At 40.9% G+C, this 22,468-nt stretch overlaps 11 protein-coding genes across 11 annotated transcripts; all 11 read left to right on the forward strand.

Moving 5' to 3' along the window:
* Positions 1-506: 506 nt before the first annotated feature.
* On the forward strand, positions 507-2,078 carry LSM04_007812 (Translation initiation factor 2; the record flags this gene model as incomplete). The annotated part of the gene is made up of 1 exon (XM_067338621.1): positions 507-2,078. The coding sequence occupies one exon, from the start codon at positions 507-509 to the stop codon at positions 2,076-2,078; it is 1,572 nt and encodes a 523-aa protein (XP_067188755.1).
* Positions 2,079-2,395: 317 nt separating this feature from the next.
* Positions 2,396-3,829, forward strand: LSM04_003483 (Transcription factor; the record flags this gene model as incomplete). The annotated part of the gene is made up of 1 exon (XM_067338622.1): positions 2,396-3,829. The coding sequence occupies one exon, from the start codon at positions 2,396-2,398 to the stop codon at positions 3,827-3,829; it is 1,434 nt and encodes a 477-aa protein (XP_067188659.1).
* A 1,347-nt stretch (positions 3,830-5,176) lies between these two features.
* Positions 5,177-6,103, forward strand: LSM04_006688 (RNA polymerase III; the record flags this gene model as incomplete). The annotated part of the gene is made up of 1 exon (XM_067338624.1): positions 5,177-6,103. The coding sequence occupies one exon, from the start codon at positions 5,177-5,179 to the stop codon at positions 6,101-6,103; it is 927 nt and encodes a 308-aa protein (XP_067188731.1).
* Positions 6,104-6,442: 339 nt separating this feature from the next.
* On the forward strand, positions 6,443-7,291 carry LSM04_005123 (Major sperm protein (MSP) domain; the record flags this gene model as incomplete). The annotated part of the gene is made up of 1 exon (XM_067338625.1): positions 6,443-7,291. One exon carries the CDS (start codon positions 6,443-6,445, stop codon positions 7,289-7,291), a length of 849 nt encoding a protein of 282 aa, XP_067188699.1.
* Positions 7,292-8,608: 1,317 nt separating this feature from the next.
* LSM04_001125 (uncharacterized protein) lies at positions 8,609-9,009 on the forward strand (the record flags this gene model as incomplete). Its single annotated transcript, XM_067338626.1, has 2 exons — positions 8,609-8,929; positions 9,007-9,009. 2 exons carry the CDS (start codon positions 8,609-8,611, stop codon positions 9,007-9,009), a joined length of 324 nt encoding a protein of 107 aa, XP_067188622.1.
* A 232-nt stretch (positions 9,010-9,241) lies between these two features.
* LSM04_009405 (Lecithin:cholesterol/phospholipid:diacylglycerol acyltransferase) lies at positions 9,242-11,032 on the forward strand (the record flags this gene model as incomplete). The annotated part of the gene is made up of 1 exon (XM_067338627.1): positions 9,242-11,032. One exon carries the CDS (start codon positions 9,242-9,244, stop codon positions 11,030-11,032), a length of 1,791 nt encoding a protein of 596 aa, XP_067188795.1.
* Positions 11,033-11,760: 728 nt separating this feature from the next.
* Positions 11,761-12,972, forward strand: LSM04_009677 (uncharacterized protein; the record flags this gene model as incomplete). Its single annotated transcript, XM_067338628.1, has 1 exon — positions 11,761-12,972. One exon carries the CDS (start codon positions 11,761-11,763, stop codon positions 12,970-12,972), a length of 1,212 nt encoding a protein of 403 aa, XP_067188801.1.
* Positions 12,973-13,858: 886 nt separating this feature from the next.
* LSM04_009229 (CDC50/LEM3 family) lies at positions 13,859-15,286 on the forward strand (the record flags this gene model as incomplete). Its single annotated transcript, XM_067338629.1, has 1 exon — positions 13,859-15,286. The coding sequence occupies one exon, from the start codon at positions 13,859-13,861 to the stop codon at positions 15,284-15,286; it is 1,428 nt and encodes a 475-aa protein (XP_067188789.1).
* Positions 15,287-17,419: 2,133 nt separating this feature from the next.
* On the forward strand, positions 17,420-17,698 carry LSM04_005033 (uncharacterized protein; the record flags this gene model as incomplete). Its single annotated transcript, XM_067338630.1, has 1 exon — positions 17,420-17,698. The coding sequence occupies one exon, from the start codon at positions 17,420-17,422 to the stop codon at positions 17,696-17,698; it is 279 nt and encodes a 92-aa protein (XP_067188695.1).
* Positions 17,699-18,514: 816 nt separating this feature from the next.
* On the forward strand, positions 18,515-19,732 carry LSM04_004649 (Glutathione S-transferase; the record flags this gene model as incomplete). The annotated part of the gene is made up of 1 exon (XM_067338631.1): positions 18,515-19,732. The coding sequence occupies one exon, from the start codon at positions 18,515-18,517 to the stop codon at positions 19,730-19,732; it is 1,218 nt and encodes a 405-aa protein (XP_067188684.1).
* Positions 19,733-20,271: 539 nt separating this feature from the next.
* On the forward strand, positions 20,272-22,023 carry LSM04_008997 (uncharacterized protein; the record flags this gene model as incomplete). The annotated part of the gene is made up of 1 exon (XM_067338632.1): positions 20,272-22,023. The coding sequence occupies one exon, from the start codon at positions 20,272-20,274 to the stop codon at positions 22,021-22,023; it is 1,752 nt and encodes a 583-aa protein (XP_067188785.1).
* Between the last annotated feature and the right edge of the window lie 445 nt (positions 22,024-22,468).

A 22,468-nucleotide genomic window follows, 5' to 3' on the forward strand; every position in this document is an offset into this window, starting at 1 on the left:
AGTAGTGTTGTTGGTGGTGGTGAAGAAGATTTGCGCCACTCACACTCATTTTTATTTTCTTTGCAGCATCCCTCATATTGTTCTTTCTGATGGAGTACATTAGATCATTACCTATATTTACTCACTTGGTTCGTCTCGATGTGAGGTGCATTTCAAATGACCGTATACACATATTTCTGTATAATTCCTGCAATGCATTACCATTAAAAAAAAGGAGATTCACATTATTTTTTTTCTTATCCTTTTTTTTTGTTATTGCTGTTTTTGCGCTTTCTGCATCTAATTTTTATAACCCATTCCTGTAAAGGTCAGGCAAATAGAGAGAAAAAGAAAACACGAATAGACCGTCAACGACGTCAACGACGTCAATGATTAAGGTTGCCACACACTAACGGAAAAGAAAAGAAACTTGAAGACATACATACGTGAACGAAAGTAAGTTTCAGATAGAGAGAGAAAAAACAAAAGAGAACGAAAAAAAAAGGGAAGGAACAGCAGCCAAGAAGATGGGGGAAAACGATATCGCAGACTTCACACTTGACGAGAACACCTTCGGAAAGAATGAGGAAAACGATCGTGGACTGGCCGTACAAAACATCGACGCCCTTGACCTTGACAGCATCACTGTTGAGACATTTGAGGTGATGTCGCGGCAGGCCACTGTTAACATTGGTACGATTGGACACGTGGCGCACGGAAAGTCTACTGTTGTGAAGGCACTCAGTGGTGTGAAGACGCAGAAGTATCACCGTGAGGCGGTAATGAATATCACCATCCATCTCGGTTACGCCAACGCGAAGGTGTTCAAGTGTGATGTGTGTGAATTGCCGGCCGCCTACCACGCCTTTCCATCATCGCAGCCAGACAAAACAGACTGCCCCACCTGCGGTAACCCATTGAAGTTGAAGCGACACTTCTCTTTTGTGGACTGCCCCGGTCATGACGTGCTGATGGCAACCATGCTGAATGGTGCCGCTATCATGGATGCCGCCTTACTGCTTATTGCCGCAAATGAAAGATTCCCACAGCCTCAGACACTTGAGCATCTAGCAGCAGTAGAAATGATGCAAATTGCCTCTCTTGTTGTACTACACAATAAGATTGATCTTGTTACAAAAGAGCATGCAGAAGAACAGCAGTCGATTATTCGCTATCATTTAAAGACTTATACAACTTTTGAGAATGCTCCCATTATTCCTATTGTGGCACAACTCTCTCTAAATACAGATTATTTACTGGAGTATTTGTGTCATATGCCTCTTCCTATACGATCTTTGCGGTTACCACCACGACTGTACGTTTTACGTTCCTTTGATGTAACATTGCCTGGACATGCACTAGAGTCTCTTGAAGGTGGGGTGGTGGGTGGAACACTTCAACAAGGTGTATTACGTGTAGGGGACACGGTAGAACTACTTCCTGGACTTATTGCACTTACAGGACGTGATGGTACATTGCCTACTCGCAGTGGGATGCTCAGTGGGCAAGATCTTTCCTTTATGACAGCACCTCCTCCTGGTGAATTACATATAACTCCACTGCGCACTACGGTACGTTCTCTTCTATCAGAGACAAATCCCCTGCAGTATGCGGTACCTGGTGGATTAATTGCTGTTGGTACGTACTTGGATCCTTCTCTTACACGTCAGAACAAACTCCGTGGGCAGGTGCTCCGCGTGGTGCGACAAGACTGTAAAGATGGAGCGGAGAATAATAATGAGTCTGAACCTATAAAAGTCTATCAGGAAGTTGATTTGCAGTTTTTTCTATTAAAGGAAATTCTTGGAGTCTCACACGGTACCGGTTTGATAAAGAAAGGTGGTGCTGCGGTACCAGTAACATCACAACGTGTGGAAAAATTGCGGGACGGTGAAACGATCATTTTGAATATTAATACCTTTACCACCGCTGCTACAGTGCTACGTACAGCCCATGGGAAGGCAAAATTGCGTCTTGAAACTCCTGTATTTTGTGAATGTGGTGAACGGCTGGCTTTAATGCGTTTTATACATCGAAAAATACGACTTATTGGCTGGGGAGTTATCAAACGTGGCGTTCCTGTTCATGTAGTTACATGATATGGCAACATTGTATTCTCCTTTTTCTTTTTCTTTTTTCTTTTTGTTTTCGGGTTTTACTGCTTGTATTGCTTGATGACAGAGGTAAGGGTTAATAAAAAATTAGGCATTCCCGCTTCGTTTGTACATGAACGTGTGTCTTGTTTATTATTATTATTATTATTATTATTATTCCTTCATTGTATTTTCCTTACTTGTACTCTCTTTCACCCTCTTTTTTTCTCCAATCTCTTTTTTTTCTTAAATCCCTTTCCTTATCTCTCTGTACTGCGAAAGAAAGAAAGAGAAAAAAAAGGGAAGGAACAGCAGCCAAGAAGATGGGGGAAAACGATATCGCAGACTTCACACTTGACGAGAACACCTTCGGAAAGAATGAGGAAAACGATCGTGGACTGGCCGTACAAAACATCGACGCCCTTGACCTTGACAGCATCACTGTTGAGACATTTGAGGTGATGTCGCGGCAGGCCACTGTTAACATTGGTACGATTGGACACGTGGCGCACGGAAAGTCTACTGTTGTGAAGGCACTCAGTGGTGTGAAGACGCAGAAGTATCACCGTGAGGCGGTAATGAATATCACCATCCATCTCGGTTACGCCAACGCGAAGGTGTTCAAGTGTGATGTGTGTGAATTGCCGGCCGCCTACCACGCCTTTCCATCATCGCAGCCAGACAAAACAGACTGCCCCACCTGCGGTAACCCATTGAAGTTGAAGCGACACTTCTCTTTTGTGGACTGCCCCGGTCATGACGTGCTGATGGCAACCATGCTGAATGGTGCCGCTATCATGGATGCCGCCTTACTGCTTATTGCCGCAAATGAAAGATTCCCACAGCCTCAGACACTTGAGCATCTCAAGGCTGTTGAGATTATGAAGTTGCGTAATCTTATCATTCTGCAGAATAAGATTGATCTTGTTGGTGAAGTCCATGCACAGGATCAATATCATGAAATTCGCCGTTATATTGACAGCACTATTGGTATTAATGCTCCCATTATCCCTATTTCCGCACAGCTAAAGCGTAATGTTGATTATTTACTGGAGTATTTGTGTCATATGCCTCTTCCTACACGCCAACTAAAGTGCCCTGCTCGCATGACAGTGGTACGTTCATTCGATATCAACAAGCCTGGTGAGGTAGATATTGAGAACCTCCGTGGTGGTGTGGCCGGCGGAACAGTAACCCAGGGTATTATTCGTGTGAATCAGTTGGTGGAGATTCGTCCTGGACAAGTACACACTCAAAGCGGTGGAACATTCAGCTGTACACCACTCCGCACACGTGCGTTAACACTAAAGGCGGAGGACAACTCGCTGCAGTACGCTATTCCCGGCGGACTCATTGCTGTTGGCACCACGCTTGACCCCACACTCACCCGACAGGACAAGATGGTGGGTCACATGATTGGAGATGAGGGTTCACTGCCGCAGGTGTATGCAGAGATTGAGGTGCAGTACAGTTTGTTCGCAGAAATGGTGGTGCGCAGTAAGCAGCGGGATCGCAATGCAAAGCGGGTACAGAAACTAAATCTGCAAGAGACACTTCAAATCAACGTTGGTACTCTTACCGCGGGAGCCACTGTAGTGAACATCACAAAGGACCCCGATATTGCCAAGCTGACACTAGTGACTCCTGTCTGCTGCACAATGGGTGAACAGGTGGCCATTTCACGCCTCGTAGAGAAAAACTTCCGCCTGATTGGTTGGGGCACCATCCGCCGTGGAGCACCGGTGAAACTGAATTGATGCGATTATTTTCTCAACCTCAGTTTCACTTGTTTTTCTTTTTTTCCCCCTCGATCCTTCTTTCTCTACAAGAACAAGAACAAGAACGACAGCAGCTGCTGTCGTAGTACTAGTAGTAGTAGTACTAGCAGCAAGAGGAACAGGTGCAATATATGCTCACATTTATCTGTGAATGAATAAGGAATGATTGATGAGTGAGAAAAAAAAGAAAAGAAAAAGAAAAAGGAAAGAAAAAAGACTGCATGAAGAGGAAAGGGGGGTAAGAGCACACAGCAGGAAAAGTGGAAAAAAAGAAAAAAACAGGGTGTAGAGAGGAGGAAGATACTACTACTGTCTGTAGTAGTTGTTGTTTTTGCATCACTTCTTTTTTTTTCCCATCGCTCTGTGTGTATGTGTAAGTCTTTGTTTTGCCCGTGGCAATAATTGAACCCCCATCAATACTAAGTACAGGATCAGAAGAGACATTTAAAGAACAAAAAAGAAACGGAAAGAAAGAGGAAATTGGCTCAGGTGCAGGAGAAAGAAAGAGTGCAGAAAAAAACAAAAGCGGAAGGCAATAAGAAAGAGATTGGAACGCGAAAAATGGGGAGAAAAAGAAAATTCCATCAGGTCTGAAGTAAAAGAAGTTTGTATTTTTCTTCTTTTTTGATCTTACTGCTATTTGTTTCATTCACGAAATTACGCATGTTTGTCCTTTGTCTGAAAGGAGGGGAAGGAAAAGATTTCTAAATAAAGAAAAAAAAAATGATATCTGCTTGCTGGAGACCTCCTCGCACTGGGTGCGTATCCTCAGAATTAGAAGAGCAACTCTTGTTGTTTCTCCTCTTTTTTTTTCTTTTTTTTATTTTCTTAATAGTGTGAGACCTTTCATCCACACCCATATATATATATATATATATATATATATATTTTTTTTTTTTTCTGGTTCTCTTGTAGGATATATTCTGTCCTTTATTTTTCTCTTCTTCTTTGTTATTTTTTTTTCTTATTTTACTGCCTTGCTGTTGTTAGCTGCGACAGCTGTATTTGATTCCACTGTCGCGTGATTGCCCCCAATAGAAATAAAGAGCGAAATAAATAAATAAAAGCAAAAAGGAAAAGGACGGGGAGAGAACGGAAGATCTTTCCGTACCCACGATTCTACCACCTCTTTGCTAATCCATCTGATTGTGACAGCAAAAAAAGAAAAAAAGAAAGTAACGAAAAAGGATCGGGTAAAAAAAATAAATAAATAAAAGGTGATTAAGAGGGGCCGAGGTGCGCTGAGAAGGTTCACGAAAATAAACAATAATAATAATAATAATAATAATAATAATAATAATAATAATAATAATAATAATAGGTGGAATGTCTTTATTTTATAGCTACATCGCGCGTGATATATTGGAGGTGGAGCCTGTGTATTTTCCGGAGCAAGTATGTATCGACGAAGAGAAGATGCCACAACACAATGGGACAACAGTCACTTCATCCTCTGTAGGAACAACAACAGTAGTAGCATCTGAAGAAAATAATAATAATAATAATAATAATAATAATAATAATAATAATAATAATAATAATAATAATAGTAATGGTAATGAGAATGACAATGCCCTTGAGATGGAGGGGCATCTTTCTAAAGAGCCATACCGGCAATCTTTTCATGATATTCTTATGCATAGACTAACTGAGCGATATGTTGGGAAAGTTGTTCCTGCCTATGGACTCTGTGTAGCTATTAATGAGATCATGCAGTATACACGTGGTGTTGTACGTGGATCATCGGCTTCAGCTTGGCTCTCAGCCCAATTCCGTTTATGTATATTCGCCCCAACTCCAGGGGCACGACTTCGTGCAGTTATTAGCGCACAAAATCGTAATGGCATTTTTCTCTCCCTGGATTTCTTCCAGTTTATTTTCTTTGTCCCTGGAGAACTATTGGTATCCCCTTCCTTCTTTCACGAAGAAAAGAATCGCTGGGCACTGCAAGTGGAGGGTGATGAAGAAGAGGAAGAAGAAGCAACAGCGGAGACAACAGGTGGACCGGCATTTAACTTTTATGAGAATGGTGATGAGGTGATTGTTCGGGTGGAACGTGTTACGGTGCGTGAACCGGTTGATCTTTATAATACTATTGGTGCAAAGGGTACCAACAGTAATGGTGGCAACAATGGTACAAACAAGAGCAAAAGTGGAGGCGTGGATGTCTCATTTGCTGCACAATCACCAATGGAAATAGTTGGAAGTTTTGTGGGAACAGGACTTGGACCCGTATTGTGGTTTGAGGGGTAAACAGAGAACCCTACGTGGATATATATATATATATATATATATATATAAACTTGTGTATATTTTGTTTGTTTTTCTCTTTTATCTTTCTTCTACTACTAACATATTTTTGTTTATCTTGTTTACTTCTCTTCTATCACTATTCCTATTTCGTTTTTTTCTTTATTTTCTAGCACTAGCGTTGTATTCCTTGACAGATATTTGGGGAAAGAGCAACAACACAACCAAGCAAACAAACAAAATACACATATATATTTATATATATTATACCATTATTATTATTATTATTATTATTATTATTATTATTATTATTATTATTATTATTATTATTATTATTCACTGATGCTCGCAGCCGACTCGGTGAGGGATAAGGAAACGGAAAGTGTAAACGGTGTCAACGATCCCACCTCCACCGCCGCGGTTATTGTAACACCAGAGAAATTTCGTATCATTTCCCACACAAAAGAGGAATGCGTATTACAAGTCAGTAATGTCTCATTCGAGAATATATTATTCCGGCTTCTCACAACATGTCCTGAACGGTATCTTGTGAAGCCAACAAAGGGTGTTATTAAGCCTAACGCCAGTATTACCGCCACAATTGTTCTTAACCCAACCGCATTGGCGAATGAAACCGACCTTGATGTAAAGCATGACGACTTCCGTCTGGAGTATTGTGTTATGCGGCCTAATGATGTGATTGGCCCGCGTTGTGTAAATGTACCAAACATTATTAAAGCACGCAAACAGGAGGACCGACGTCTTGTGTATAAGAAACTCCTCCGCTGCACACTTGAACTCACATCCGGGGCTGCAGGAAAGAAGGGAAGTGTAGACCGCGCCGGCTCTCATCCATCAAATACAAGTACAACTAATACAACAGGAGGAATAGCGGCAGATAAAAGTATGGGAGCGGCTGAATATAGAGACAGCAGAGGCTCCCGCGACGGTTCTCTCGCCGCCACGCATACAACGACGGATACGGGTTACATGACCGCACTCTCCTCCTCGGCGGGTGGTCTATCGACAAAAACAGATCTCAGGGAATTGGAGCAGAATACGTTGGCGGCGAAGAACAGACGTCAGATGGCCCAGCAACAGCATCAGAAGACGAAAATGAAGGCAGTGGTGTATGCGGTATCGGCTCTTGTGGCTTTAATAGCCGCGTGGTTGATGTATGGCTGGATGTGAGAAGAAGAGGAATAATACATCAATCAAGGAGATGTGTTGTTGTGCTAGTGGTTGCGGTAGTAGAGATGATAATCATGAAGCATGAACATGACAAGCCGGTGGATATATATATATATATATATATATATATATATATATTTATTTATTTATTTATTCATTTACTTATTTATTTATAGATTTATTTGGTTAGTTAGTTATAAGAGAAATAATAACTTATTATGTAGCATTTGGACCTGTATTACACCCTGTAAACACAAATAGGAACGCAAATATATATATATATATATATATATATATATATATATATTGTTATTTATTTGTATTGACTGTACTTGATATTTGTATTTACGTGAGGTTTCTTTGTCAAGATGGTGTGCCTGGTTGTAGGGGATTCGCTTCTTGCTGCTGCAAAAGCGTGCTCATGTGTATCCTTGCATTTTTATTTCTTTTTTCCTCTCTCACATGAAAACCACTCTACTTTCTCATTTACCCTCACTCTCTCACTCTCACTATGTTTCCTGTTCTTTTTTTTTTCTTTTTCACTTCTCTAGAGAGAGAGAGAGAGAAAGGGGAAAGAGAAACAGGATTCGATGTATGGCATTATTCATTTACAGAGTCAGGGAGGGAACACCACGAAGAAAATGTATTGAAAAAAAAAGGCGGATAGAGAGAAAGGAAGGGGAGGAAAGAAAATTTTATTCCCGTGAAAGGGAGAAATGAAAAAAAAACGAATACTGAAGAACGAAACAAACAAACGAAAAAAAAACAGGGATATGATCATGCCTCTGAATATAAACTCTGTAGCTTATACAAATAGGGGCAACAATAACAACAAAAATAATGCTTGATAAGAAGTGAGAGAAAATAAATAGATAGAGAGAGAGAGAGAGAGAGAGAAAGCGAAAGAGAAATTGCGGCATAGATGAAGAGCACTATTTTCATTTGATTTTTTTTGTTGATGTCAAGGTGTACATGATGTGTTGCCTACTATGGCCTTTCCCTATCCTCTCTCTCTCTCTCTATATATATATATCACGCAGTGTATTTCTATTCGTTCTTTTTTATTTCATTTTTCACCGTCACTATCATTCATCGTTCAATTTCGTTTCGCCCACTACACTTTCTTCCCCTGTTTCGTTTTGTTTTTTGTTTTTTTTTCTCCTTCTCCTCTACAATAAATGACAGTATTACATCCCACAATTGCTGGGCTGGAACCTTTACTTGTTAATATATAAACACATTTAATCTTCTTTTTCTTATATTTCTTTTTCTCCCCTTCCACTATAACTTAAGGGAGTGGTAGTAACGTTAGAATAAATGCCCCGCAAGAGTGGAAACAAGAAACGTACCATTCAATTAGATAATCAAGACAAGAACAAAGAAAACAACCGTGAGGAGCAAAAAAAAGAAGCATCAGCAGCAGCAGCTTCATCATGTGAGATTGACCCTAAAAAGATATATGAAGACTCTGTAAGTGTAAATGAGGCCCCTCTCTCTATTGTGGTGGCGGGAAAAAAAAAGAAATTTAAAGTAAACACACCAAGTAAAGCCTCTACAATCTCTACAAGAACCACAAGAGAAAGTGTATCGATATCACCTTCACTGCCAACACCCTCACGAGGGGTAAATACACCCATTGTACAACGAAATCACTGTACACACCGGTGTTCACCTTTTACAGAACGCTTTATTCATGGACAACCTTTCTGTACGAGTGAAATTCATCATATTAAAACAAATTCACCGTATAAATTTACACCACCAACGTATTATAGACTTCCAGAGTGTAGTCGTGGGGATAAATTACCACTTTCTATGTACGAACTCTCCTCATCTGAACGAACACCGAACAAGAATAATAATAATAATAATAATAATAATAATAATAATAATAATAATAATAATAATAAAGAAAAAGAAATAATTTATCCACCGCAGCGTGTGGAACGCATGTCTAGTACTGTTAGAGGTGTGAAACGATTTATGCCAGATTTTGCATCTCTTTGTATCTCTAAACGGAGAGAAAGCGTTAATTCTGAAAAAGAGAATGATACACCAAAGCCTAAAAGATTTGGATGGATTCAACGAATGATTTCATTGGTTTTTGCACGCGAAGAATTTGATGATGGACCCGTCTCAACTAGTGTAACACCAGAACAAGTATGTACATTTAAAGTAGTAGATCGTCTAGTCCCATCATTTGCCAAACGACCAGCTTTTTATGCTCTGGATTTTTTAACACGTAGACGTGTGATGTTTGTTTTTCTTCTCATCGCTATTCTTCTTGGGTATTATAACTTTCATGAGGATATGTCATCTTTTACTGCTTCATTTATTGTGGCAGATTATGATCGTCCGGGTCTTCGTTTTCTGGAAAACAATACCATACGTCGAAAGTATCCTGTTATGATTGTTCCAGGATTTATCTCAACTGCACTTGAAGTGTGGGAAAGTCAATTAGATTGTGTAAAAGAAAGTCAATCCTTTGCATCTGTTTTTCGTCAACGTATGTTCGGTCCACAAATGTTATTTTTACTCCTATCTAATCCAGCATGTTATATGCAGCTCTTTTCACTAGATAAAGAAACTGGATATGATCCAGCTGGTGTAAAGATTCGTCCAGATATGGGATTTGGGGCTTCTGACTTTTTCTTACCTGGATACTGGGTGTGGGCAAAGGTAATATTAAATCTCGCCGATATTGGCTATAATCCACAAAGTATGAATGTATTCTCATATGACTGGAGACTCTCCCCACGACGTATGCATAAACGTGATGGATATTACTACTATCTACGTTATCATCTTCTCTATTTATATGATAAAAATAAGGAACGTGTCGTAATTATTTCACACAGTTATGGTACAACTGTTATTTTGGACTTTTTTCGCTGGATTGAGAAACGTGAACCGGGATGGATGGATAAGTATGTGGCCTATTGGATTAACATTGGTGGTCCAGTGTTGGGACTCCCAAAGTCTGTTTCCGCACTTCTCACAGGAGATGCAAAGGATACACTTACATTACCAAGTGCCGTTCGTCAGGCATTCGATACGCACTTTTCACGTAATCTTCGTACAGAAGTTATACGTACATGGTCGTGTCAAACGGCGATGCATCCATTTGGGTGTGATGCCGCACATCCGGATCTATTAACTCTCTCCAATGGAACGCGTTTATCGGCAAAAGAAACTTTTAAATTGACCGCCCAACGCCTTGATGAAAGCGGACATAAAGCATTAAAAGAAGAAGCCGATGAACTTATCTCACACTTTAATGAACTTCCCACTCTTCCACCAACAAGAAAGACCGCCGTCTTCTGCCTCTACGGTGTAGCTAAATTAACAGAGATTGGATATGTTCTTTCCGGGGATAACACGATAAATCTCACGTATCAAGAAGGGCAACGGGCTGTTAACGGTGTTGTTCTCGGCAACGGTGATGGCACAGTCCCACTACTCTCACTGGGATACATGTGTCGTGCGAAGAATGGATGGAAAAGCAACACTGGCCGTGTGGTTACACGTGAATATAAAGATATCACAGCAAACTCAATGGGTATTCGCGGTGGGGTGGCGAGTGGGGATCATGTGGATATTCTTGGTAATCATGAACTTATTGAAACGGTTCTTAAAATTGTCTCTGGTAATGCAGAAGAGGGTGAATTGGAGGACCGTATATATTCAGATATTGATAAACGTATTGCGGAGATGTCGGATTGCGCCGGTAAGAAGAGTTAGGGGATTCAAGATTTAATAGTGAAAGGAAGAATGAAAATGGATCAGAGAAATGGAAGGCATTTTTATTTGCATCCAAATGTATGTATGTATACGTACGAGTATACAAATATATTCAAAAAAAAAAACACTGGTCGTGATTCCAACCAGAGGAAATTACTAAGCCGGGGAGAAATCAAAGAAAAAATGGTTTTATTTTGTTGCAATAGTACCCTTTACTCTTTATTACTCTTGGTGTTGGTGTTGTTTGTTTGTTTGTTTGTTTGTTTGTTTGTTTTCTTTCTTATATACCCTTTTTGTGTAAGTATGTACAATATGCATATGTATGAATAAGTGGGGCGTACATTTTTGTTTTGTTTTTTTTTTCGTTGAAGCTAATACCTTCACTGTATCTGCAGTAAGTTGTTTTGCCAAATTCCCCTTCCCCACTCTACGCCACGTATACATATATATGTATATATGTTTTCTTATTGTTTTTTATTTTGTTTAGTTTAGAATAGAGAAGAAAGAAAGAAAAATGCGAATTCTCTGAAATGGGAGGGGGCGGTACAGCCTTGACAGCAACAACAAATTATTATTATTATTATTGCCACACATGTCTTTTTATTATACTCTTTCACACAAATTTGGAAAGTGGGGGTTCTTTACAGTCTATGAAATGTAGTATTAATGGGTTTTTCTTCTTTCTTCTGTTTCGTTCTTTTCAAATTAAAAAAGAAAAAGAAACAAATATGTCATTAAATCAAAAGACACGGCGCATCTCTACGACATTAGAATGTCCAAAGTCTAGACCCAAACGAGGAGGAGGAAGGGGAACAACAACAACATCATCATCATCAACAATAAAAACAACTCCTGTTAGTCCTATTGGTGTTGTTTTGGCTACTGCCGCTTCTTCAGTGCCGTTAAAAGAAACGCTTGTTTCAACACAACGTGATGGAAATGCCGCTGAAGACATTATAACACTATCGGCCATGTCATCAACGCAGAATTCAGTGGTGGAAACATCATCATATTCCCCCACACCCCAAAAACTGCAAGTGGATGATATTACAACCGATATCGTGGATGGTATTCCTGTCAATACGACTATTATTCAATCTACTATGAATATGAATACGAATAATGTTAATGCTGATGCCAATGCCATCATTCCTTCGCCTCCAGGAGGAGAAAATGATGAAACGAATGGAGAAAACTCCACAGAGGCAAGTCGATTGTTAGAAGCACATCGTAGTGAACAAATGTTGCGGTTTCTTGAAGGCGCTCGCACTCTACGAAAGTTTGATGCCGATATTGAGGCACGACAGCAATTTCTACAAAAAGAATTGCAACGTCAGAGAAAAGTGTGTGAGGAAAAGACGGAGGAATTAACTCAAAAACAGGCTCTTTATGAAAGGTTACAGAAATCTTCACTTGGGCTTACAAGACAAGTACGGGGTTTAGACACTGAAAATGATCGTATACGGGATAGAGTCACACAACTTCGATCTGTTATTGAAAAGGCACTTTCTAGAATACCACCACGTCATATGAGGCGAAAAGTAGATTTGAATTCCAGTGATAAGAATATTATAGCAAGAACAGGTGTTGTGGTAGAACAAAATAGTTCTCTTACTGAAATTCAAAGTAAAAATGGTAAAAAAGGGCTTAGTTACCCTACTTCTGCTAGAGATCTACTGTTGACGGAAATAAATACCTGTAATCGAAACATTAGACAAGCCGAAACTCAACAAACGGAACTCTTAAATGAACTAGAGCTTCTTGCTGCACGGAGAAAAGGACGTGCAGCCGCTTATCTCCATTGTAATCCTTTACGTACCGCATCCAAAAGATCGGGCGAGTTCAGCAGAAGAGAAACTTTAATTATCAGTGATAATGTGCAGGTGAATGATCTTATTCAGTACTTGGATCGTAGGACTAGTGATATTCTCATGTCCTAATATCATAATTTACAGTAGACTTTATTATTTCTAAAGAATAAAAAAGATTTTTTTTTCGCTTGCTTGCTTGCTTGCTTCTGAGAAATGGCCCTTTAGATACCTTTATTTATTTATTCTCTCACTCCCATTATTTCAGTTGCTTGGTTTGTTTTGTTTTGTTTTTTTCTTTTTTTTCATTTCTTTTCGCTGCGTTTTGCTGCTCTTTTCTTGTTGTAGCGGTTATCTCATCTCCTAATGTGGGCTAAAATTCGCGAAAGGTGGAAGGGGAAAGAAAAACGAAGAAACGCTAATTCAAAAAAAAAAAGAGGTGGGAATTTTCGCCGGAGGGATAAAATATACGCTTTGCTTCTCTTCAGTATATATAACCAAAGAAAGAAAAAAAGGAAGACGGGTCACGTGTGGTCATACATACAAATCTATATTTTTTTTCCTCTTTATGCTTTCTCGTTCCTTTAATTTGCTATTACACTCCTTCTGGTGTTAATGTGCTACTGTTGGTGAAGTTGTGTGTGCAATTACTCTTGTTGTTTTTGTTTTTTGCTTTTTGATATTGTTTTTTTTTTTTTATGAGTTCCTTGTATCTGCATAATTGGATGTAGAGTCGCTTTTCTACTCATTTCCGTTCGTCATGTTATTATTCTCTTATTATTATTATTATTATTATTATTATTATTATTATTATTATTATTATTATTATTATTATTATTATTATCACTCTCTGTACCCCGTCCTTTCTAATCTTTTCTCTTAAATGAATTTGTATTCTCCTACACAAGCACAATAAAGCTGGGGAAAGACCCTTAAAACTATCTGAAGCGAATATCAAGAAAGGATAAAGGGGACAAAAAAAAAGAGTGAGAGAGAGAAAAGCAACAGAAGAAAGTGAATGAACACCACACGTGTGGATCCACAAAGATCATCGCTATTGCAGAAGTACAGGAATACATTTAAAAATTTCTGGGCATTGTACGGTCGTACAAGTTACGGTGGAAACCCCATTTCACAACAGACTCTTCCTTCTTTTTTTTTATATAGTTCACCATTTATTCTCTTACCTGTCTTTATTGCTGTAACAGTAATCTTTGTTTTGTTGGGTGTCGTGTTAATTATAGCGGGTGATCGCTACTATGAGGTGGAGCAGAAATACAACGATATTCACCGATATCAGTATATTCCTTCTGATCCACAGGTTAATATAAATCAAGGTATTCGAAAATTTTTAGTTGGAAATACTACACATTCACAAGGTACACGCACACGCGTTTTGTTTGAGGTTCGAGAGACTCTTAAAGCACCAGTATATTTATACTACACACTGGACAATTTTTATCAGAATTTTAGGGATTTTCATAATGGGAGGTCTAAACATCTGATGCTTGGTAAGGAGCGAAAAAGGGGAAGGTATCAGGAGTGTTTGCCATTTGAGAAACCTGGTTTTCTTGATGATTCCAGCGACAATGTAGTACGAGTAGAGGCGGATGGAACTACACACACATTGCAGTACCGTGATTTTGTTTATAATCCTTGTGGTGTAGCACCATGGTCTATGTTTAATGACACATTTATCCTTTATCGTGTCGAACAGCAGGAAGACGGTGAAAACAGTGGCGATAAGAATACTAATAGTAATCCATCCCCAATGCCAGAGAGTCTCATTATGATATGTAATACAAGTGATTTTAGCGCTAATGGTAACCCATTGGGTCATAGTGTAACACCGAATAAATGTCGCAAGAAGGGCATTTCATGGAAAGCAGATGAAAAGGTTCGATATAAAGAGCTAAAAAGAGGTTTAAAACTTTGGTCCCTTCGCTATCCTTACCCAAATGATAATGTGTACCTCACAAATGGATGGTATGCAAATGAACCTGGACATAGTTTAGCAGATCCACTTGATTATGATCTTCAAGTTTGGCTTCGTGGGGCATTTCTTCCAAAATTCCGAAAGTTACTTCGTATCATTGATGTAGATTTAGATGAAGGAAAGTATGTTATGGATATTGATGAATTTTTTGATGTTACAACACTACAAGGTTCAAAGGGGTTTCTCCTTTCCACTGCTGCGTGGGTAAAGAAAGATGGACATGGTCTAGGAATTGCTTTCCTTGTGGTTGGCGCAACCTCCTTCATACTTGCCATTACTTTTGGTATTGAGTTTCTCCTCAGGTGGCAATACAGTAAATCGCTACCGGAACCCAAAGCACGGTGGTATATATTTGATCCAAATAGTATGGAAATGCGAATCTATTATGAGCAGAGGACGAAACGTTATGACATTCCATTAAATGAAACCGTAGAAGAAATGGTGGGGTAGCCATTATACCCTCTGTTATAGTTTATTTTTCTTTCACTTCGACTATATAAATGAATGACTCTTTCTTTTGATTCGTTTGATTTTTTTTTTTTTTTTGCTTCCTTTTCACTATACCTACTGCAGTACACCGTGCCTTATAGAGAGATTAAAAAAAAAAAATACTACGCTACTGCTGCTCGAGCTGAAAAAAAAATTAATGGCACTATTCCCGTCCTAATATGGCAATACTACCCTGCGGTGGACTGTCTGGCAAAAGAAAAAAAATGATACGACTCCAAAGATCGAGATGAGAAACCAAAGCAAAAAGATACAAACCGAAAAATAAAAAGGGAAGAAAAATAAAAAGGGAAGAAAAAAACAGAAGATTCACAAGTACATATTCATGTGAATTATGGACGAAACCATGTGTAGTTACTAGAAGTATTTGTATTACTTTCACTCACGGCACGCAGCTAATCTCTGCCACGCCCAACACGTATGATTCCTCCTTTATCATTGCATGCCTTCTCTTCCTTTTATTTTTCCCGTTTTGTACCATAAGAAGACAACAAACAAAGACACCCTTGTGAACAAGCACTCAAGGCAATCTAAATGCGTCTACTGTTCTCCACTGCGCTGCTATTGCTGTGTTGTGTCTACGGGTGCATTGCAGCTGATGTTGTGCAGATGTTACCACAGGAAGGACAGGGTCTCTTGGACGGGTTCATCCATTTTCTTGATTCCCGGCATGTGAAGGGTGAAGAGAGGTGGTTCCCGATGCGTATTGGTGTTTTTCCAGGTGGCGTGAATGATGTGTTAAACTACTGCAGCGGCGGGAATAGTGTGACTCCAATTTGGGGGGGACTGATTTCCAGAAAGGCGGATTATGAATGGTTTTGTGAAAAGTTTCCGTCTATCAAGGATATTGGGAACCTCCTTGTTAAGAGTATTATCCCTGCGGCTGTAAAGTTGCACACTGATCGACTTAGTGTCCAGCGATCGTCGCGCAAATTGTTGGTTCCGCGGTTGTTCGCACACTCTTTTCCTCCTGAATGCGGAGATGCCGTAATTCCAGATAAACATCATACAGAGGGTATTGGAAATATTGATTTTGCACTCTATGTGGGACTAAGCAGGTTCATGACTTCTGCGGTTGTTTGTTCTGAGGATGTGAACAGGCGTCCCACATCTGCTTTTATAAGTTTTTATCCGAAAGACATTGTCAACACGAGACATTTCATTCGCATAACTGCTCATGAGATTGCGCATGGCCTTGGTTTTGAACGCAGCCGTATGGACAAGCTTCAAATGGTAATGCACAGAACAGTGAGTGGAGTGAAAGTTTCAGAGGTGCGGTCTGAGACACTAGTTACGAAAGTGAAGGAACATTTTGGCTGTGATAGTGCTACTGGTATGTATTTGGAGAGCGAGGACTTGCGCCTTAACTCTCATTGGGAGCGGAGGATTGCGAAAGACGATTTGATGAGTACGTATAGTGATGAACCCTCTGGTATGTACTATACATCACTTACACTTGCTGTATTTAGTGATATGAGATTTTATAGGGCTAATTTCAGCATGGCGGAGACGATGAGTTGGGGCAAGAATGCTGGTTGTGAGCTCCTTGGATTGAAATGTATACATGAGAAAATTAGCAAATATCCCAATATGTTCTGTACTGAACCCCTTGTATCATTACAGTGTACATCTGATCGCTTTTCTCTTGGGAGGTGCACATCGAATAATTTCCCTCAGGACTTTCCAGAGGATTATCGTGACTTCAGGAACACCACTATGACCCATTCGTACGGTGAATTGACAGATGGATGTCCCATCATCCGGCCACTTGAAGCTACATCTTGCCTTGGCGGTGATCTGGAGTTAATGCCAGGTAGTCTTCTGGGGAATACATCACGGTGTCTGAAAGGGAATGGACTGATACAAAGTAGTTCATCTGAAGGTTTCTTACCCATTGGTGATATTTGTGCAAATGTGAGGTGTGAGGGTGGCAAAGTTAGGGTGCAGTACAAGGGCAGCGATAAATGGCATGATTGTACTGATGGTGGTAGAATTGAAAAGTTGGAGGGCTCGGAGTTCACAGGCGGCAGTATATTGTGCCCCAACTACACGGAGGTGTGTACCGACCTTTCCCAAATGAGTGAGCTCAGCATAAAAAATGATGAGTCTGCAGATACTGGAATTCTCGAAGATTACATCATTGGAAGAGATTTACATGACCCTGGTGATGAGTTCAGTGAGACATCAGATTATAATAGTGATAGTGATCACACGGGAGCAGGAAATACCACATGTGCGGTGGGAGATTGCGAGAAACATACAGCTCTAGAGGGAGCTAACAATAGTGTTGCAGCTTCATATTTTGGAACCCTTCTACTTCTCCTGCTTATTGCAGCTGTGGTGGTTTCATCGTGAGATTTATACATAAAATGTAATTTAAGTATCTTTAAACTTTATTTTCCTTTTCTTCACATATATATTTCGGTCTACTTGATCGCTTGTTTTTTTTTTTCTTCTTTGCCTCACGGAATTCTTTATTTCATTCGACAGTTGATAATTTTCATCAGTAGTCGCTTCTGGGGTGATACAACAAGTGTGCTTTGGGGCCAATATTAATTCATATATATATCTTTGTTCTTAGAGGAACTCCCCTCCCTACCTCCTCGTCCCACGGCGCCTATTTGGGATGTTTGCTTACGGACGAGGGAAAATTGGAATTACCATGATAATTATATAGACCCTTTAACATTTTCCAAAAAGAAACCACTGATAATTCTTTTTTTTATTGGAATGAAAGTTAAATTATGAAGAGCAACTGTGTGTATATTGCTGGTGATGTCTTTATATACTATCTCACCGCAAGTACTCTTTCTGGGCCACTCTTTGAATTTCTCAGGACTCAGTGAGAAATCATGATATTTTGATGTTCTGCTTCTAGTTCTTTGTGTGCCCACTACCCGCTGTGTGGGTGGGGTACGAGGTGTTGTTGTGTGGCATGTGTCCACCAAGGCTGCGGGCATTTGTGACTGGCGACATCCGTGGTGCTGTGCCTGCATTGTTGGGTGAAACGGCGGTGCTCTCTCTTTGCTGGGAACTCTTTTTCTCTGTGCCCGCCTATTCTTTGTTTTCCATATTTTCCATTTTCCTTTTCTTTTTTTTTTCTCTCTCTCTCTATCCCTCTCATTATTGTTTTCCTCTGCTGTGCGAGATCAAACCGCTAATTAACACAAAATGACGCTAACACTGTGGTCTGCAGTGAACCCCGAGAACGCCCGCACGCAAAAGATCCTGGTTGCTGCGGCCCTCGCCAACGTGCCCGTGACGCTGAAGCCGTGCGAGTACGGACGCGAGAACGAGACGGCGGAGTACTGCCGCAACTGCAGCCCATGCGGCCGCTACCCCGTGCTGCAGACAGAGGACGGGTACATCTTCGAGTCGAACGCGATCCTGCGCCACATTGCGCGCGTGGACCGGAGCAGCAGCTTCCTGTACGGCCGCACGCCGTTCGAGGGCAGCCAGGTGGACATGTGGCTCGACTTTGCGGCGACGGAGCTGGACGCGGCGGTGGTGCCGTTCCTGCGCCACGTCTTCAGAGGCGAGCCGCTCGACGCCGGTGCGATGGACCGCGTGCACGAGGTGCTGCAGGGGCTGGACACGTGGCTTGAGACCCGCACGTTCCTCGTGGGCGAGCGCATGACGGTTGCCGACATTGCCGTGGCGTTTGCACTGCAGTGGCACTACCGCCTGAACCGTGCCGAGGGCGAGGCACTGACGCGGAAGTACAAGAACGCGTACCGCCTGTACAACACGGTGATGCAGCAGCCAAAGACGGTGGAGGTGCTGCGGGCGCAGGGCGCGACGTTCGGGCCGGTGAAGGAGGAGAAGAAGAAGGACACGGCGCCGGCGAAGGCGGAGAAGAAGCCGAAGGCCGCTGCCAGCAACGGGGACGACGAGGAGGAGGCGCCGAAGGAGAAGAAGCCGAACCCGCTGGACGAGCTGCCACCCAGCCCGTTTGTGCTGGATGCGTTCAAGCGTGAGTACAGCAACACGGACACACGCACCGTCGCCGCGCCGTACTTCTTCCAGCACTACGACCCCGCTGGCTACACGACCTTCTGGTGCCGCTACAAGTACAACGAGGACAACAAGATGCAGTTCATGACGGCGAACCTCATCCGCGGGTGGTTCCAGCGCATGGAGCACACACGCAAGTACGCCTTCGGTGTGGCGCTCATCATTGGCGAGGAGAAGAAGCACGACATTGTGGGCATGTGGGTGTTCCGCGGCAAGGGCATGCCCGAGATTGTGCGTGAGGTGGAGGACACGGAGCTGTTCGACTGGGAGGAGATCCCCGACGTGGCGGCGCAGCGGGACCGCATCACGGACTATCTGTGCTGGGAGGGCCCAACGATCCCGAAGCCGGTGCTGGAGGGCCGTGTGTTCAAGTAAGCGTGACTGGCCCTGTTGATGATACTCCTCCTGTGGCAACACGGGAGACGGCAACAGAGAAGGCCAACTAGCATTGTGAAGAAAAATACAATAATAAGAATAAGAATAAAGAAAGAGGCAATATGTGTGAGAGTGAATGGATGTTGCTGCTGCTTAATAATAGGATGATTTTCTCTACATTTTTCCTGTTCTGTCTTTTTTTTTTCTTTTTTTTTTTTGTTACTGCGTGTGTACGTCTTTACCTGTATGGGTTCATGTGGGACCCATAAAGAGGAGATGTGCGCCGGGGTACCTTGTGTGTGTGTGTTCAATCTATGCCTTTATTTTTTGATATTTTTTTTGTTTGAATTTTTTTTTCTTTTTCTGAGAAGTGGGGAAAAAGGTAGGGATCTGTGCGAAAACATCGTAGTTGTTTGTTTGGAGAGAAAGGATAACGGTTTGACTGATTAGTTTCTTTCTTCCTTTTAAATTAATAGAAGAGCGGAACTATACCGAAGAGTTTTCACTCGTGTACACGTAGAAGTAGTCTCATTGACAGGATGTCCTCGCACAAGAATTCTTTTTTTGTTGCAGTGGGAGCTGCTGCTGCTGCTGGTCTTGTTTTTGGTGCTGGAGTTTACTTTTTTTCGAAAGTTAAGCACTGCCCTATCAATGATGATGAGGACGTCTTTAATACAAGTGCAGCTGTTGCCCCCGTTGTGAAGGCAGTTTTGAAAGAAGGATCAACTACATTAAAGGGAAAGAATATTACTTCAGAAAGTGTTAAGAAAGATTCTGTCGGAAAGAAGGAGAAAAAATCGTTGGATTCAGCCCTGGAGGAAAATGAACTACTCACTGAGGCACTAAATGAGATTGGCATGGATGAACCAGTAGCGAAGACAAAGACAGTTGCTACTTTGGCAGGAAAATCTAATGACAAGAGTACAACAGACGAGAGAAAGGAATTTACAAACCTTGGTTTGTCAATGGCAGTCCCGAAAGGATGGGAAATTCGAGAGGATCTTTCTCCATTTCCACTTGTGGCAGTTCTTACTGTTTGGAATGAGGATTTAGTTACTGAAGATGATCATCAACAAATTGGTGCCGTTCCAACAATTCTGTTATCTGTAGAGGATGTTCGAGGTGATAATGATGATTTAGCTGAATATAAGGATCGATGCAAGGATGCTACGGTGAATCAACTACTTATGATGACTGGAGGAGCTATTGAACCAAAGGTAACGAAAGACAATCCTGTTCAAGAAGGTCCTTTTCGTCATGTAGTTGAATTTTCACAAAGTCTTCCTCCTTTCTATGATATCGTGGTATTTAATCTTCTTGAAGTACGCAATTGTATTGCGTACAATTTTCAGATCATGTGTTCTCCAAGTGTTATGCCAAAGTACAAGTCTATGTTTATGGAGATGGCCCGCAATGTACGAATTTTGGGTAATCTTTCCACTGCTATTGGTCATGTGGAGCTACATACAGGGACAGTTAAGATAGATCTTGATACAAATTGGTCTTGGGATTATCCTGGTAAAAATGGTGCTCTGGCTACTTTTACAACTTCGTCAATGACAAAGAAGGAAGAGATAAGTTTGTACGCTCAAGGTACAGTACCTACCTCATCTTATAAACCCCGAGAAGAAAAGAATATCGATGGAGTCCTTATTGTTTCTTCTTTTGATGGTTCACAGCAGCAGAAAACTTTAACTTACAGTGGATATGTATTTGTTGTTAAACCACTTCAAAAATCTATTTCTTACCTGAATGAAGAAGAACTTGTTGTAATTCTAAAGTCCATTACTCCTTCAACAGAAGAACCAAAACCAAAGAAGGGTGGTACATTTGTTAATGAAGAACATGGCTATCTTGTTGATGTTGTTCGTGGTGGTCGCCTTGTGACAAGTCGTGTTGGTGGATACCAAGTTGTATATGCACCTTGTGGTATAGCTGAGACAATGGATGAGGAACAACCACCCACTGTTACTATTCGTATTGGTTATCCTGAGACCGATCCGGAGTGTATGAGTTCACTTGATGAATGGGAGGAACAAATAAAAGAAAAAACAGAAGGTGATATCAAAGAAATTAGGAGAACCACCATTGCTGGTGAACGTTGTCTTACAGTTGTCTCGCAAAGTATGGATGAAATTGCTCCAGGTCAACGAATGGAAGTGTGTACAAAACTTTTTATATTTGTTCGTAATGGAAAGACAACATTAATTCGATGGTCATCGGCATCTGGACTCTGGAAAAAGTTCGAGCGGGATATGAATGCCTTCGTTGACTCTTTTAGGTTCATCTAATCTGTGTCTTTCCCTTTGCTTCACCTTTGTGTCACTAAAAAAGGGGGATATCTTTTGTCCATGAAAGAAAAGGGGAAAAGTTAGATAGTTCTTTTTTAAAAAGAAATAAATAAATAATTAAAGAAAGGGGAGAAAGTACGAACGGTTATACACATACAGACTCTTCTTTTTCTTAAACCTGTACTGAATTAAAGAGGGGTGTGCTGTGTAGAAACTTTGGCGTCAGCAAAATAGAGAGGGTAAAATATGGAAAAAAAAGTAGAATATCAGATGCATTTTCTCTAATATTAAACAAAAAGAAAGGAAGAAAGAAATGATGAGGAATGAATGAAGGATTTATATACATAGTATCCAATGAATTAAAAGAAAAAACGAGGTGGAAAAAGGAGGAGGCACCTGTCCCCCTTCTCTGTTTTATGTATGTACGTATGTGTGTTCGTATATA

This window comes from Trypanosoma melophagium, assembly GCF_022059095.1.
Source record: "Trypanosoma melophagium isolate St. Kilda chromosome Unknown ctg35segment0, whole genome shotgun sequence".
Taxonomy (NCBI): Eukaryota; Euglenozoa; class Kinetoplastea; order Trypanosomatida; family Trypanosomatidae; genus Trypanosoma; species Trypanosoma melophagium.